Source organism: Heliangelus exortis, chromosome 2, assembly GCF_036169615.1.
Source record: "Heliangelus exortis chromosome 2, bHelExo1.hap1, whole genome shotgun sequence".
In the NCBI taxonomy this organism is placed as follows: Eukaryota; Metazoa; Chordata; class Aves; order Apodiformes; family Trochilidae; genus Heliangelus; species Heliangelus exortis.
Genome location: NC_092423.1, coordinates 37,592,078 through 37,608,822, shown reverse-complemented (window position 1 = coordinate 37,608,822; position 16,745 = coordinate 37,592,078). Strand labels below are relative to the sequence as shown.

The 16,745-nt window shown below is 40.7% G+C and overlaps 1 protein-coding gene across 2 annotated transcripts in view; it reads right to left on the bottom strand.

The window, feature by feature from the left end:
- Positions 1–16,745, bottom strand: part of COLQ (collagen like tail subunit of asymmetric acetylcholinesterase) — a 44,633-nt gene that overhangs the window by 26,400 nt on the left and 1,488 nt on the right. Inside the window, exons 2-3 of one of the 2 annotated variants that reach the window (XM_071735578.1) lie at positions 4,289–4,410; positions 2,389–2,496 (exon numbers count right to left, since the gene is read on the bottom strand). In XM_071735578.1, coding sequence (XP_071591679.1) covers positions 2,389–2,496; positions 4,289–4,410 — 230 coding nt within the window. Of the gene's footprint in view, positions 1–2,388; positions 2,497–2,605; positions 2,739–4,288; positions 4,411–16,745 lie in introns of those variants that run through there. The other variant, XM_071735579.1, reaches the window with a different exon arrangement.

Below are 16,745 nucleotides of genomic sequence, written 5' to 3'. Positions count from 1 at the left end.
AGAAAACTAACAAGAAAGAAGGGGCCTGGGGCAAAGGAAAGATAAGAAGTTATTGGAATCCTGAGGAAGTAGCAATGGGGACATGGAGATTCTGTTTCAGCTAGCAAAGCAGGTCAGCCAAAGCACGTGGCACAAAACACGTGGAGTGGGCTCTGCAGTGTGGTATGGACATGTCAAATAAGTCTGACTGTCCTTTTAGGAGACTTCTTAGTCCAGGTAGACTTTGAATCCCATCTCAGAAAAAAAAAACCAAAACCCAGTTTTGTTTCTAGAATGCTTTGATTCACATATCACCTTTAATTTTTGAATTATTAAAGAAAAAAACCATCCCATGATCCTGCATCAGAGGAGCATTAAATTCACCATACAAATCACTCACTCCACATTGTTATCCTGGTCATCTTATACTGTCTGAAATGGGATGCAAATTGTACCTTAGGAGTACCTTATGAGTAAAGTGTACCCTCAAATGCAAACTACTACAACAATTTAAGTCAGTAAAATTATTTTAAACTTATTTCAAGAGTGTAAATCAAAATACATCTTATAGACTCAGAGCCAAATTTTATCATATTACTTTCATTTTGCTTTAGGTTATACATGGGAAGAATTATACTCTGAGTTATATCACTAGAAATCAAATCGTCCTTCTGCAATTCAGCTCTGAGACAACAGTATTAGTTTCACAAACACCTTTGAATGTCATGCAAGCTACAGCAAGAAAGAATTCAGAAATATTTTTTAGAAAGCATCTCTTTTCATGTGATCACTGCCATAAAAGTATTGCCCAGAGGACTGCTGGCTCTCACATTGTCCCATTATAAGACACAGACACACAATTTATAATTAAAAATTCCAAAGCCATGTTATACCCACCCGACTGTCTGCCACTGGGATAAGATCTGCCAGCCTACTCTGTTTAAAAATATTCTTGGAGGGATCATAGATCGTTTGGTTGCAAGATGAATATTATTTATAGTTATGGACCTTGCAGAACAATAGAATTAATGTTAGCATTCTTCCTCTTTAAGTCAGAGGGAGTATTAAGAGGATTTTTTGTTTAAAAAAAAAATGGTCTAGCATAGACTGAGATAACTGTTTTTTTTACATGTACTGCAACTCTGGATTGTGTCCAGCCACACTGCAGAACTGTTTCATAATGCAAAGAAGACTTTTCTCAGGACAGGACAGGACAAACATTTCCCATCACTTCTCTTCACATCTCATCATTCACCTGAGTGAGTCTGCCTCATCCTGCAGTTCAGCAAAGACAAAACAGAACAGAAAAGTCAAGGTTCTTAAAACAAGACTTGGGGCTTTCACACTGCATCTTCTGGACAATTTACAAATACCTTCTAGAATACTTACTTCTAAATAATTAAAGCTAAGCTCTCTACCACATAACTAAACCTTTACTGTGATGCACTGTCCTTACTTTTTAAACAGTGTTTGGGGGCTTGTTCATTTCTAAGGCTGCAGCAAAGGCTCAGTCACAGTTTTGCTGTAGCAAAGGCTCCATGCTGTGTGTGCTATTAGCTGTACTCTAACAAATCTGGCACCCAGGGGCCTGGAGTAAGATCATTGTCCCAAAGTACCAAGCACAGCACACAGGCACCACCTGTGTCTTAGGAGAAAGTGCAAGTACCTCTCCCTGAAAAGTGATATTTTGATTTGGAAGGAATGAACTGAAATGGAAAGACAGATGGGTGATCTTCTCTACGCTAGAGATGTCTGTGAAAACCTTCACCCTAGAGGAGGGACATTTCCTTGGAAGATTTCTGACCTCCCTTAAAGTATTTCTGAATATACGAACTGTAAAAAGAAATTAAACAGGAGCTCAAATGGACTGACTCAAGGCTACCCAGCAAGTTAGAGGCAAAGATGTTGCAGGTCAAGCTAGGAGAACACATATCTCTTGAATCCCATCCCATTGCCCTTCTGAAGCTCCTTGTCTCAGATCTGTACTGTAGGTGTTTGCCTTCTCAGGAACGTTCTCCATTCATGTTCATTGCCTCTCTTGTGCATCCACTCCACAGGCTCATTAACTCACATAAATTAGATCAGAATCTAAAGCAAAGAAGAGACTAGCAAAGAGCCTCTGAAGGAAGTGATGACATCTCCAGGATTTTTGATGGGTGCTACCTACTGTAAATCTCTGCAAAAAACAAAGGATGAACTTGAAACCTACTGGAGTATGCACGGCAGGGATGAGAAAACAGGGTAAAAAGCCTAAGTGATTTACACATAGTCATAAAAAATGATATTAAACCAGAGATTGGTATTCTTTTGAAGTAGTAAAAAGCATTGGCAAAAGATGCTGTACAGCTTTCTAAGTGGCTTGGAGTAAGTGAGAGAATGACATGGTTTAATAACAAATGTATCACTCACCTGTGGGCCCAGAGGCCCTGCAGGGCAATGTGATTTGGGCAGGGAAGAAGCCTCTATTATCTGGAGCAACTCTTGACACAACTCTTTCATATCCAGGGCAGGCAGCTTCTGTATAACATAAAACATGTGAATCAACATAAAGCCATATTTACCCAGTTTGGGGTAGTACATAGACAAGCAACCACCAAATGCTTCAGCCTCAAGAGTGTTTATTCACTCCCTTGAGGAGAAGGCTGGGGTTTGTCAGGAGGTTATCTTCACAGCTGCTTGAACATTAGCACTTCAGCACAGCATCCTGACCCGTGCTTCCTCCTTCTCCCCTTCCAGAGGCACCTCACAGCCAGGCTGCCACACACCCCTGCAAGACAGCGTGGGACCCTGGCCTATTCTTAGACCTGACCCTGCTCTCTCCTTTCCTCTTGACAAGTAGTGGCTCCTCTCCAAAAATAGCAACTTTGGCCTAAAAATAGAGACTGTGCTCAGGGGGGGCATCAGCAGCGTGAACTTTGCTCCAGAAGATACCAACCTGTAGGCTTTCATTCAATGCAGAGCAGAGATGATGCCTTTAAAGACCAGTGGGTGTCTGATCTTTTGATGTCAAAATTAGGCTTGCACTAGTAAACTGCCTTATTTATGTTCTATGACAAAAGGAATCTCCCCTGGAAATGCAGACGGACACTGAGCCAGAAACACTGCTTTAAAACAAATGATTCTCAGCTTCCAAGGGAAAAGCCATTGTTCCAGAAAACTCCAGCCAGAGACTCAAAAAAATAAGCTGCTTGTACTGAATTCACATGGCTCCCCTCCTCCAGTTTTATTTCATGTTTTCATAAAGGACATGGTGTGAAGAGTGGTTTTCTGTTCACTTATTCTCTGGGCTGCTTGAAAGAATCTCAGGTGCCTTGGTCCCAACCCTCTCCTCACTCAAGGAGTGTATCATATTTTCTAAAGAAAATTTGGCTCTGGGATTCCTTTCTGTGGAAACCACAGCACACTGAGGGGAGGGGATGAGGAAAAGGAGTGTAACTAGATTTTGGTTTAGTTGGGAGCTCGCTCTGAGCTCAATCCTGAGCTCAATCCAGAGCTCAAGACAACAGGGGGTTTTACACTGTATTTTTTCTTAGGTTAGTTCTTGTCAGAGATCTTTCTAATAATTATTTACATACCACTAGCAATAATTACAGTATCTGCATGTGTTATATCAATGGTAGAATTAAGGAATAGGAATTATTCAAGAAAACTTTTTTATATTGCGATGGAAAATACATTGGTGTTAACAGACCATGGCAGTAAGTGCTACATCATTGTATCCTGTGTGTTCATATGTTATTAGATGTGCATTGATACATAGCATATAGAGCAGGTATGTTCCTAGCTGAATGAGTGAAAACTCCATACCAGCAACCCAGAGACATCTTTCTTGCTGCAAGATGAAATGATGGGAATAGGTCTTGTAGGAGGATTTTGGGACCTTCATTTCACCTCCTGGATAAGGTAAATATGATGCGAAACAGGACACAAATGTAATCTACACTCTGAAATTATTGTGTTGGATGGGAAATTGCCTTTCTGCCCTTACTCGGTTTATTGCATTTCTTTTTCCTTTAGTTCAGCATTGCTTTACTCTACAGAAGGTCCCAAAACAGAACAGGGAGAATATTTTAAGTTACTTGAGGTAACTGCTTGAACAAACCCAGCTTGACCAAGCCTTGATCTATTTGAGGTTTACTTCAAGCCCCAGTCTGGGATGTTAAAGGATTGTTCTAACAGAGCCATATCAACACAGCCAGGCAGGTTTGCTGAGTGACACCATGAAGCAGTGCTCAAGAGGATGCTTCAGTCTTTGTCAAACACCAGAAGTCATGCAAAAAGAAACTAAAGGCTCCTGGGCCACACTTACAGTGCTCCAGCTCTTCCTGAAGTATGGTGGTGGAAACATGGGTGGTGGAGGAGGAGGAGGAGGGCCAAGGAGGCAGCATGGTCTGCGACTGAGGTGTTTCTTCTGTTCCAAACAAGGGAGATCTGTTCAATACAAACACTCATCCGTTGTCTTGAACACCACAAACACTTCTTAAAAACTAAAAGGAGTTTCTGTATCACAGGATTTTGCTCCATCCTGCAAGCACTGATTGCAACACTGTAATCCAAGCAGGGATTTAAGAAACTGGGTGGTCACTTTAATCTGTAAGACCCTTCTTCTGCTGCAGGCTATGCAGAATTTTAAACCCTTAACGTGACTGTGGCACAGACTGAGTTTGGAAAATTTCAGTGGGCAACATTAGACAATAGACTGAAATATTTCTCTCTGCCCTCCCTGTTTCAAAAGTCTATTATAAATAGCCTTTTCTGGCTCCCGTTACAGCCCGAGTGTCACCAGGAAGCCCTCCATGATGTTGCTCACCAGCCTACCCCATGAACCAAGTTTCTGTGGGTACTTCTGTGATAACAGAGAGTGAAATTATTCCCCAGCACATTTGTCTGTATTTCCCCAGGGACTAAAATCAGGTTGCCTTATTTCTGACTGGTGCATTATCATTAAAAGCAAACACTCTACAACCCAGATTTGGCTCATAGGTTTGCCACCAACCACCTGGTAAAGCAGCATCTCAGCTGTGTCTGGCAGTGTATTTACCCTTTTCTAAGTGGGAAAAAAATTCAATCAGCAAAACAAGCAGCTGTGACTAAAGATTTAGAGAGAAAGGACATGAAGATGTCATACTGGTTTTTTTTCCTGATTCTATTTATTCTTTGGGTAATACCTCTCTAATCAGGGTGGGAGCCTTCTGCAAAGGTTTGGCCAAGGACAGTAAATATTTATTTAGGTTCACTGGTGTATTCCTCTGGCTAGTGGCAGCTGGGATTCATGTCTGTGAACTGAAGGTGGCAGAGAGCCAAATAAAGGAGGAAGAAAAGCCCATGGTGAAGTAGCTGGTATTAATAGAAAATCTCCAAATTAAGTTTCAAGGCAGACAAACCTGACAAAATTGCTGGATTTGTGTGCAAATCAGTCACAGGCAGAATACTCGCTGCATCCCAAGGGAAGGCAGATTTTCTAGGGGACAGAGATACTTCTAGTTTTCAAATATCTCAGAAAACGTGTTATATCAGCTCTACCATCCCATGTTACTGGGTACAGCATTTCCCTCAGTCCCGGCGAATAAAAATCAGCTGCCCAGAGCAATGTGATTCAGCAGCATTAAAGGGCAGTTTATGTTATCCAGATTTTTTTTTCTCTATTGAAATGCTATTTGTAAAGATACATTTGAGTAATTTAAAAGCTGAAAGGATTTTCTTTCTCAGCCCTTCCTCCAAAGGTCTGAAACTTTTGAAATTAAAAATCTTTGTTTGAAATTAAAAATCTTTTAAGAGAAAGGCAGATTCATAATAAAAAACAGAGATATGTTTCATGTAAAACTTTAAATACATACAGAAGCAAAGATTTGGGTTTGCATGTCTCCAGTTTGAACAAGCTATAAAATAGACTAGATTTTTAGAGTTAAATTCTGAATTCAGTTGCTCAAGTTTCAGCATATTTACTTCTGTGGATATCTTAATTTCAAAATTTGGATATATTTATTTGGACATATTGCAGTAGAACTAAATTGATTATTAAAGCAATGGACAGCTTATAATTTAACAGCATATAAAATGTGATTATTTTATTTTAGGCCATATTCCATTTTCATTACTCTTAGTACTACCTTATTCCATTATCTAGCTAAATTTCAATAGGATTGTTACAATTCAACAAGATTAAGAATATCAATGTTGGCCCCATGGGGCTTAGTTGCTCAAACATCACTACAGGTACTTTAGAAAAAGGTTTGCATTACTGTACCATATGTAAAAATAATTTTTAAATAATTAAAATATACTTATATTTACATGTAAATATATGTATTCATAATTATATAAAATGCAATAATTAAAACCAGACGATATTAAGTATGGTGTTGTTTAAATATTTTGCAAAGTTTAAATATAAATGTACATATATTTTTAATAGGTTATTTATCATATCCTCATGAGTGAAGTCAAGTCCTGGGTTACAAAATATAGGGATTTTTCTTTTTGTCAGCGAAGTTTGAAATTCTGTGGAACAGCTTTTATTGTAAAAACACTATAGCTAACCAAGTTCATAGAAAAATTGCCATTAATTTCAGACTTTATGGTCTTATTCTAGTACTACTGTAGCAAAAATGAGGTTGAAACACAGTTTAGGTTTGCTGGTATAAACAGTGATATCACATACTGATCTCAATATGGAATAAAAAAAAAAAAGAAAAAAAAGAAAAAAAAAAAAGAAGCTATCTAATTACTATTATAGAGAATAGATACCAATTATATAATGGTGTAAGAGTTAAGATTTGGGGCTCCATCATCATCAATCATGGCTATGATCTGGAAGGTGTACTTGTAAAGCCAATATTTAAGAAAAGGTCCCCAGGATCTCCCAGGCTCAGGCATGGCAGGTGGATACCACAAAAGAGGGAGCACAAAAATGAGTGAGTCACAGAGTGACTGACTGCTATGATTTGATCTTCCAAGAAGCACTGAAACTCATTGGTGTGGATTTTGCAACTGTGACAGCTCCAAGAGGTACAACCATTGCAGTATTGGTTTGTTTTGTCTGTCACAAAGGGATTACCTTGACAGCCTTACAGGCTCTCTGCAAGTGCAATGTATATTTTTAGGCTCCAGGTTGCCTTTGTTTGCTAGACACAGCTTCAGAAGACCACAGTCCCCATCAGTGGAAAAAATCTCAGCCCAAGAATAGGACTGTCAATAGTTTTCTGTGAAATGTGAAGACCCTGCCTACGTAGAGCACATGTTTATGAATCTCATATGGAAGCTGCTCTTTGCAGAGCTTCAATATCAACAAGCACACTCAATAAGAGAAGGAAGACAACATTAAAACCTCATTTTAAGACTTGTCTAAGTGGCAATCGGTTTCAGAGAATATAAATATTATAATAGCTTTAAAATTGAATGTCTTTATTATTTTCAAACACAGATCATTTTTATGGTGTTAATATATGTTAATCTAATTCAAGAGAGTGACTGCATAAATCTATGGGCATAGGGGCAATGGTTGCTTCAGAAAAGAAGGATTTTTAGATAAGCTGTTGCAATGTCTCATTTTGTTCCTGTTGACCTGCTTGCTTCTGGACACAGCTGGAATTTGAGAAATATGACCTGAGATGGTCCAGTTTATAGGCAGAGGGAAGCCTTCACCCAGGCTGCCTCCACCAGGTCTCTTAGCCTTCCTAGAGAGGCTCCTAAAGCCTCTTCAACCCTCTGAACCCCCTCAGCTGCAGTAGAGGTACCAGAGAAGTGCTGCTCTGCCTTATAGGATAACTTTGTGATTTCAGGGTAAAAGTCACTTTTCATGGTTTGTTTTTTTTTTTTTTTTTTTTTCAAGGCTGCAGGCCAGCTGTCAGGAGGAAAGGACAAGAAAGGAAAAAGATACTTAACAGGTGTTTCCCTTTCTATTTGCAACCACATTCATCCAGCAAGCCCTGACGGGAAGCTGAGCTGCTACCCAAAGGCTTTACACCCCCACAGCAGTGCTGGTGGCCTGCCCAGCTCCTGACAGGCAGGACTCCACGGGATGGAGATGTCTGATGGCTGACACCCCATCACAGGTTCTCCTCCCACTTGGATGGAGTTCAGAATTAATGGTGGATGAGCTGCACAGACTGTTCAGTTAACTATTGGGGGTTTTTCCAGTTGAAGCTGAGAGTATTCCTCTGCTTTGGTGTTGTTCATTCAGGTTCCTCTTACTCTCCTTGCAAGGAGAGCAGCACATCATGGGGAGCAGCCACCCAGCCTGTGCATCTGTCTCTAGGTGATGAAGGCACTTTTTTATCTTAGGAAAGTTTAAGAGCTTGTCAAAGGTTCCTTTTGAGAGCCTTATAGGACCAAATCCTTTATTTACAGAACAGATGCAGGTATTACTCTCTCCTTTAAAGCCCCAAAGACATGAGCCAGCACTGAGAAGACATATTTCTTTAAAATGTGTTTTAGAAGGTTTTGTGACCCCAAATGTGCTATAAGCACATATAAGCAGAGCCGAGCATACAGCCCATATCAGAAGATGGCTTGTGTTAGCAAATTACCTGCTTCTCTTAATACCCTTTTGAACTTTGGCCTTAGTGGCCTAAATATATCTTTTCCTATAAACCAGCTAATGTAAATATACTAAGGAAATTTATCAAGCCTTAGAGCTTAGGCAGTGGTGCCTGAACAGAGGAGGCAGTGACCCAGGAAGCTCTCAGGGGAGCTATGGGATGAGATGAGGGACTTTAGCTCTCCCCTACTTCTGTTTTCCTCCTGTTTGAAATGAGGCTTCAGAGTCTTGAAGGAACAGAGCAAAGCTGATCAGAAAATTATTCCCCATCCTCCTGGCAGAAAATGAAAAATTCCAGCTGAAACCTCACAAGTTTTTTTTTCAGCCAAGAAAAACTCCTAAAAATTTGAAAATACAGTTTCTAAATCCCCAAAGTGGTTTGAGGGCTGTGGCAACAGTAACAAGTTCTTTACCAGCAGGTGCACACTCAGAGCCATCATAATAAACATTTAAATAAAGGTATTTAAAATCAGTTGACACTCTAAATGTTTGACAGTAGCAGGAACTGTGGCATGCTGCCTGGTTGGCAGATCTCAGTGTTCACCTGGCTGGAGGAGCAAGGATGCTCTGTCCTCTGTCCCCACCTAATATTCAGCCTGTGTCCCTCAGCATCTCCGAGCACAGGTCCCAGTCAGCCCCTCACAGCCCAGTCAGGAACTGGTGGGCTGATGCATCTTTGCAGGTCAGCTTTAGAAAACACTGTAGAAATGGTAAGTGGCAGAAAAGGAAAGGGGCCTGTGAGATTTCTAAGCAAGGAAAAGGCCTTTTACTACTCCCTATACGCAAATGTGTCAGACATTTAATCTGTGTGCACGTGCAACTATGAGGGCAATGAATATGCCAAAAGGTTATATACTGTTATCTCAGATTGATTGCTGAAGGAAAATTCTGAAATCAATACAGGAAGAGAGAGAAGCATTTGCTTGGGTTGGCCCTGTGCTGCTGTTTCACAAGAACATGAAAATCCCAAAAAAATCTGATGGGTGGAACATTTCAGTGGGTCATAATGCAGGTTTGTAAAACAAATCCATCCATCATAAATCCCAATAACTACAATAGGGCTATTTTGTGCGATTTTGCTTCTATTGTCTTCCATTTGCAGAGGTCCAGAGCTCTAGACACTGATAAGCAATGCTGACTCCCTTCAGTGCATGAGAAACTGAAGCACAGAGGAACTGAGAAACTCCTTCAAAGGTACAGAAGACTCAATGACAGTATCAGCAACAGAGTTGCAACCTGGTAAATCGTAATATCTCATCTCAGTCATTTTACGAACCAGATTATAAAACCCAACTGCTTGTCACATCAGAGTAGAATTATAAACACATTGAGCATTAAAACCTAGAGAACCTACTACAGTCTTCAGAAGAGCCTGAAATTCTATAAAGATTAATGCAAGATGGCTGCCGTGTCAGCCCCAAAAGATTTCTATGTGTCCTTTGCTGCCCTCTCCCACTTTATCTGTGAGATCAGTAGCAGCAAAGCCAAGAGACACCGGTGCCATCCCTCTGTATCTGCAAGATCATAATCTATCACTGCTGGCATAGATCAAAAGTGTACTTGACTTTGATGTTGCTCCACCGTATGCTCAGACAGTCCCAGAAAATCCCTATGAGACTGTGGGAGTTTCAGAAAGGCTTCAGAGAATGCCTTCAAATTCCTTGTTGAAGCTTTGCTACCATGGACAAATTTAATTCCTCATTACTTCCTCACCACAACTAATTCATAGCTCAGCTGACTTTATTCTCCCGCCTTTCACAAAAAATAACTCTGTATTGACATGGTATTGTAAAAACATACTAACTTTGTAGTTATAAAAAGCTAAAAAAGAAAAAAAATCCATTGATTCTTTTCCCTGGGTAAAAGAGAACTGAAATTATAGCACAGCCTTTAGAGAAAGCACCTCCTTTTCTTGTGTGTATTCCCCAGGAGCATCCGTTTACCTGTACACACTTGTTAGACCCTGAGAAAAATGTTTAACACCTTCTTTTTTCTTTCCCCACTGTTTCAGTACTCTTCTGCATTCTCACTATAACCATCTTCTAATCCCAAATGTCCTTCTACCATAACAGTCTACACGAAGCAACTACGGTCTACACAAAGCAACCCCACACTTTTCATTAAAGCAGTTGATTCCTTGAAAAGGAGAAAGGAAGAAACAAAATATCTAGGTTGGGGGCTGTTAACTACTGTGTGGTTTTTCTTTCTCACCTATTTCTGATATTCCTCAGACAATTGCCCTTAGAACTGAGGGGTTGTTCCAATTCTCTTCCACCTCCTAATCTGTCCTGGGTGATCCCTACCTCGCATCACAGCTGAATGTGTCCCCTGATTTTGCAGTCATGTACTGTCCTGGCTCCAAGAGATACATGCAGAGATACATGGCCTATTCTGACAACGAAGTTTATCCCCTATAAATACAAAATATATTTTTCTATAGTTTTAACTAAGAGCGGCCGTTTCTTTTGCTACAATCACACAGCTGGCGTTCCTGTGCCAATGCAGCCTACCCATGGGAAGCCTCTGTGTCTTCTTTATTGTCTAGAAAAGAACTATAAAAACCCAAAGAGGCTAAAATGAGAACCCACAGACTGTTCCCTTCCTGTGCAGGGGTTTGGTAATATTGACAAACCCACAAATTAACTGTTTTTACTGGGAGCAGAAGTCTACAGGCATTGTCTGTCTACAAATACATAGAGAATAAGCTGATTAACATCACTTATTATTGATTGTTGGTGGAGTTCCCATCTTTTCACTGAAAACACCTGATTTTGAAACAGTTTGCTTTGCAAAAACTGCAGTTTAAGCCTCTATCTTTCAAGACAAAAATCTAGTATTTATCAGCACAACCAGTACATATGGACTTCAGATAGTGCTATGCTCATTCAAAGCCATAATACAGCATGGAGAAACTTACTTGTACTAGCTGGGATCTCCACACCAGTTGCAGCATCACTTCCACCTGGGGTTCCCTTTTAGACTGGTTGCTGCCTATCAGAAACATCCATGGGTTATAGAAAAACCTTCAGATCAGTTACTGCTTCTTTTGCTGGAAAGCCAAGCAAATGCTGCCTCAGTCCTGAACTGACCTCGGTTCCTGGCAGCTAGAGAACTCATTCACCACAAAACAGCCTTCTAAAATATACTGGCTTTGCTTGGGCTGTGTCTACAGAGGAGCTTCCACAGACCCAAGGTGGAGGGCTGCCCTATTTGTAACACAAATGCTGCTCAGGAAAAAAAAAAAAAAAAAAAAAAAAAAAATCTGAACTGACCGCTGCTGTAGTTCCAGTGTCCTGTACTTCAAGAGTAACCCAAACCTGGCATCTCTATTTCAGGATGTCTCTGCCCCCATCAGCTCACCACAAGAAGCCAACCAAGTCAACCTTATATTAAACCAGGGGGAACAGAGGCAGACAGGGGACACAACATGACATGCACATTCTTGAGGGAGTGACCATTCATGGTACTCACCTTCAGCAGAATTTCACTGCATCTTTTCCCTTTGTTTGCACTATAGTCACTGAACCTCTTGTGACAAGCCAACTGCCTTGATGTCCATTGATGCCACAAGCAGGCCAGAATCCCCTTTCCCCTCCTGCATGCAAGACCCAAAGCTCTATTAAGGAATCCTGTTGCCACAAGCTTCCACCGTGCTCTGTAGCAGTCGTATTCTCTTCTGATTTTTATTTGCTGCTCCAAGGCAAATGCCACAAGCTCCTGAACTGCCTCTGATGTCCTTTCCTCATCCCTTGTCCACAGGATCAAGTGGGCTTTTACTCACTGGTCTACTGCTCATTTCACAGGACCTTCTGGGGGTCCTTTGCTCCTGCAGTGTCCATCAGTCTTCTGAAGCACCATGGAGCACAGCACAGGCTGAGCACCAGGATGGGCTCTGCTCTCACCTCACTCGGCACAGCCACCACAGGACACCAGAGAGGGTTCTACAATCCCAAAGGTAATTTAATTCTTAAATATTATCTGCATTCATCTGAGCAGTAAAGCAGATGTGTGATTGTCACAGCTGGTATCTACCAGGGGAGAAACTATAGATAAAATCAGGTCCTTCTTCAGTGTAAATGTATTTCTTTTAAAGACCCATTTTTTCAAGACCCATGCCATACTAGATTGTTGTTTTCTTACCAGTCAAAGCCTCTCCCCAGAGGCTGTTCAGGAACTGTCCTCCTTATCAACTTTGAAAGCTTAATACAACACAACCCTTCTTTTGGCTTACCTTTCTAGCCACTCACTTGGGCTATCAAGTGCAAATGGCCAGTCCCAAGCCTATTTTTTTTTCTCTCAGGCTGAAGAGATTTTCTTTTGATCTATTACCTTCTAGTCAGGGTCCTGTGAGCCATAAAAAAGACAGAAATCTTTTAAATGCACAGCATTTTAAATGCACAGCATTTAAATGGGTCCTAAGCCAGCCAGATCCACATCCGGGTGTCTGCCTTTTCTTCTAACAAGTGATACTTTATTTTCTTCCTCCTAACAAAGCTGTAGCCTTTCCCAGTGGCTCATTTCCATCAGAAATTTTAGTTCAGTCAAAGTTTTCCTGCTCACATCTGTTCCATGAGAAACCAATTGATCAATGGTGTCAGGATGCTGGGCACTCCGGGGCCCACGCTGACCTTCCAGAGGAGAGCCAGGATTCCTTCCCTGGTATTTTTTGCCCTTCAAAGATTCACCTCTGCTGCTCTTCTGTCTGGCTGCTGCTTTTAGGAGCCTTACTGCACAGCTTTTACTGATCGTATTTTAAATTCTGTGTCTGTCTTAGTCCAGCAGGCTGTTATTTTTTTTTTCTTTGTAATTTTTCAGAAAGAAATATTTACAATTACACCCCTTAGAAACAAAAACATCCACCTGACATCTCTGCTCTCCATTTTGACAATATTTAGGGTTCCTGCACGTTGTTCCATAAGAATGAAAAAAACAAAACAAAACAAAAAAAAACCCAAACAAAACCAACAAACGAAAAACAACAAACACTGATGGGGTCTAATATTAATTTTATAGAAAGGCAGATGGGATCCTGACTCCCTCAATGTCAGGAATCACCACTTAGTGTGTTTTTTTCTCTGCTATCACTCCTTTCACAAATGCTCAATGCCCTCTCTCCTCAGACTTTGCTGTCACCCTGCAAAGCTCTTGTTGCCAGCCCACCTTGCCCACTGCTGTGGCTCTCACTTCTCCAGCGGGGTTGGTCCACAGGAAAGCTGAATTGTCTTCTGCATCTATCCCATAAGAGGTCTGCTTGCAAGTTAATATTACACCTTCCCAACCCATCTGTGGTACACATAAAGGGCAGTTTGGGGTAGAAGAAGCATCAAGATACCGTTGTTCTTCTCCAGCTGTTGCTGGTAATTTAATTATTTTCCCATCTCTCTGAAAAAAGTCAGAAGCTTTCAGCCTGGATGAGTAGAAAAGGAGAGGAGAAGGGATGAGGAGGAAAGGAAGAGTGTCTTTCTACTACCTGAATTTGGAAGGTGACTTTCTTCAGGCTGGTTCTTACAAGGTGCAGACTGGTTCATGTAAGCCTACTAAAAATTAATGTAAAATTCAAGTCTGCTTTTATTCACATGAGTGCAACCCCCGCAAGTGCTCAGTGCAGTAGTAGTGCAATAGAGCAGAGCTCTTAAAAAAAAAACAACAAAAACCACTCATAAAGGACACCATAAACACAGTGGTATGATGGAAGCTGACAGATTACCCTGAAAAGAAATCTGCTGTGTCCAGGAGGGTTGAGCTACCCACTCCTGGGCATCCTCACTGCCATGTGGAATCACAGCCACGTGCTTGAGGCTGTTGTAATATTATTCCCTGAAACAGTTCCTCCAGAAATGATGTTTCAAGCACCAGGAAACTTGACTCTTTGGAGCTGACATGACACTCAAAATACTTCCAGAAACAAGGATGCTCTATTGCCTAGCTCTGCTGGGTTTATAAGGTGAACTTAATAGCAAAACAAAGATCCAAAATTTCTTCTTTTCCCAATTTTGCTACAAACACTTTCCTCCCCCCTACCAGCTGTTTATCTCTGCTTTCTAGTTACTGCTTTATGACCTATTCCTATGCAAAGAAGTGTGAGGACAGGAATATATACTTTTAGCCCAGAATTTTTCAGGCATACCTAGAAAATACCCAAATGCATTTTCTCAATTAAGGAAAGGCATGTTGTAACTTAAGAGCATCCTCACTGTTAAATATTATTAGTTTTAGAATTTACAAGTACAGTGCTGAAATCCATTCCCTAAATGTGAGATTACATCTTGGTGCCAGATACAAATAACTGACTCAGCCAACAGTCACAGAACATTTGAGACAGCATTAAAATAACTGAGAATTTAAATGGAATTAATTCACTTCCAATATCCACTGGGAAATTCGTACCAGAAAATGGCAGACAGCTTGCTGTTTGTTTTTTTTTTTTTTTTTTTGATATTTCTTAAAATGCAGATGCAATTGAAGCATGAAAGGAAATTTTTATTATGTCAATTTTCATGCCAAAGAGCCCTGATTAACACACAATAATGACACACAGGTTTTTGGGGATTAAAATGAATCTTGAGGTTTCTTGCAAATAAATATCTAGAGCTTGGCTGACCTAGGCCCCAGTTTGTTTATTGCTTGACACAAGTAGCTGAGATATTGGAACCTGAGGCAGCAATGGACTGCTATTGAACTCAAGTTAAACTGTTACATGGAAAAGCACTAAGGATTGATTAATATAGTGAAAAAGCACTAAAGCACACCCTTTGTGACAGTAAGACAATACCACAGGACATGACAAGGCCCAGCTGAAAACTGAATTTGAGAAACTATAGTTCCAGGTGTAAATCAAGAAGAAAGGGACCATTCTACTCAGAGACAGGAGAAGACAGATGAATTTCAGGTGCAGATGAAACAAAAGTTGAAGTAGAAAGCACACATGGAAGAGAAAAGAGTCCAACGACCTTGGGAGAGGATGTACCTTTACTAGGTTGACTGGATAACTCATTGTGAGGCCTTAAAAGGCACGGTTAAAATACAGTCAGGGTCCCTCTTTGGAGGCACCCAGCTCAAGCAGCAATAAACCAACTCTGACAGACCTTAGAGTCCAAACTTCTCAGAGGTTAGGTCCGGATCCAGCCACACTTAAGCAGAGTTTAGAAAGCAAGGGTCATCTCAGACTTTTCTTTTCACACAGCTCCCCAAAGCGTAGCTTTTAATCCAGCCCTGTGGTTGTGCAATTATGACCAAATCATTCACCAGATAATATTTTTTCCACATATTATCAAGTAAACGTTTACTTTCCATTTGTGGTAGGAGTGTTGCACTAAGAGCTTGCTTGGGTATGATGGTGAATTTCAGTGGTTTGGCCAGAAGAACACAGTGCCTGGCTTTCCTGTGGAGAAATCCACCGTGTGGAGATTTGCTCGAACTGCCCCATAGGCAACAAGATTTCCTGATCAGTTCCACACCTTTTCCAAGCCTGAAACCAGGATCTGTCAGTCTATGGAGGTGGAAGAGGAAGAGATTGGCCGTAGCCTCTGCTCAGGGAGCCCTGGGGCCTCTTGAAGGTCAGTCCCTGGGGCTGTGCTATGGAAAAGATTCTACTGCAAAGGGCAGAGCCTGGCATTTTCCTTCCTATTTGCTTTTCTACTACGTTTTCAGGAGAGACATTAAGTCTTTCTTCTTCTAAAGGGAAATTCATTTCTTGAACTGTTATATTTTATGAGGACTGTTGAAACTGCATCTTTGAACACACAAGTGTGTGCCACAGAAGAAAAGCCAAGCCATGCAGATGTTGGAAACACGAAATTTATGTTTGCCTGGGTGGCACCTACAAGTGTCAAATAAATATAAGGCTTTTCAAAACAATTTTTGAGGTCTGATAACTTAGATGCTATTGCAAAGCAATTTGTAAGATATCAGAGAAAATAAATCCTGATGATTTCTGTGTATGTAATCTCAACATAACAGAAAAAGCATAGCCAACTGAACAGAAATGGTAACAAATGTAAATGCTTTTCAGCATCTTACAAAGCTTACTAGAAAAAAAATATTCATTTCTAAGGGTTTGAAAGAAGAAATCAATTGTTTTTCAAAGGATGTACTTCTTTGAACATGAGGTTTCTCAAGATGCTATCTTAAAAGCTCTCTGAAATGTATCCAGAACTGTAATGACTGTGTTATTAAATGGTATAGGGCTTTTCCCCAAAGGATTTCTGCATTGCTCTTGTGGCCCCCA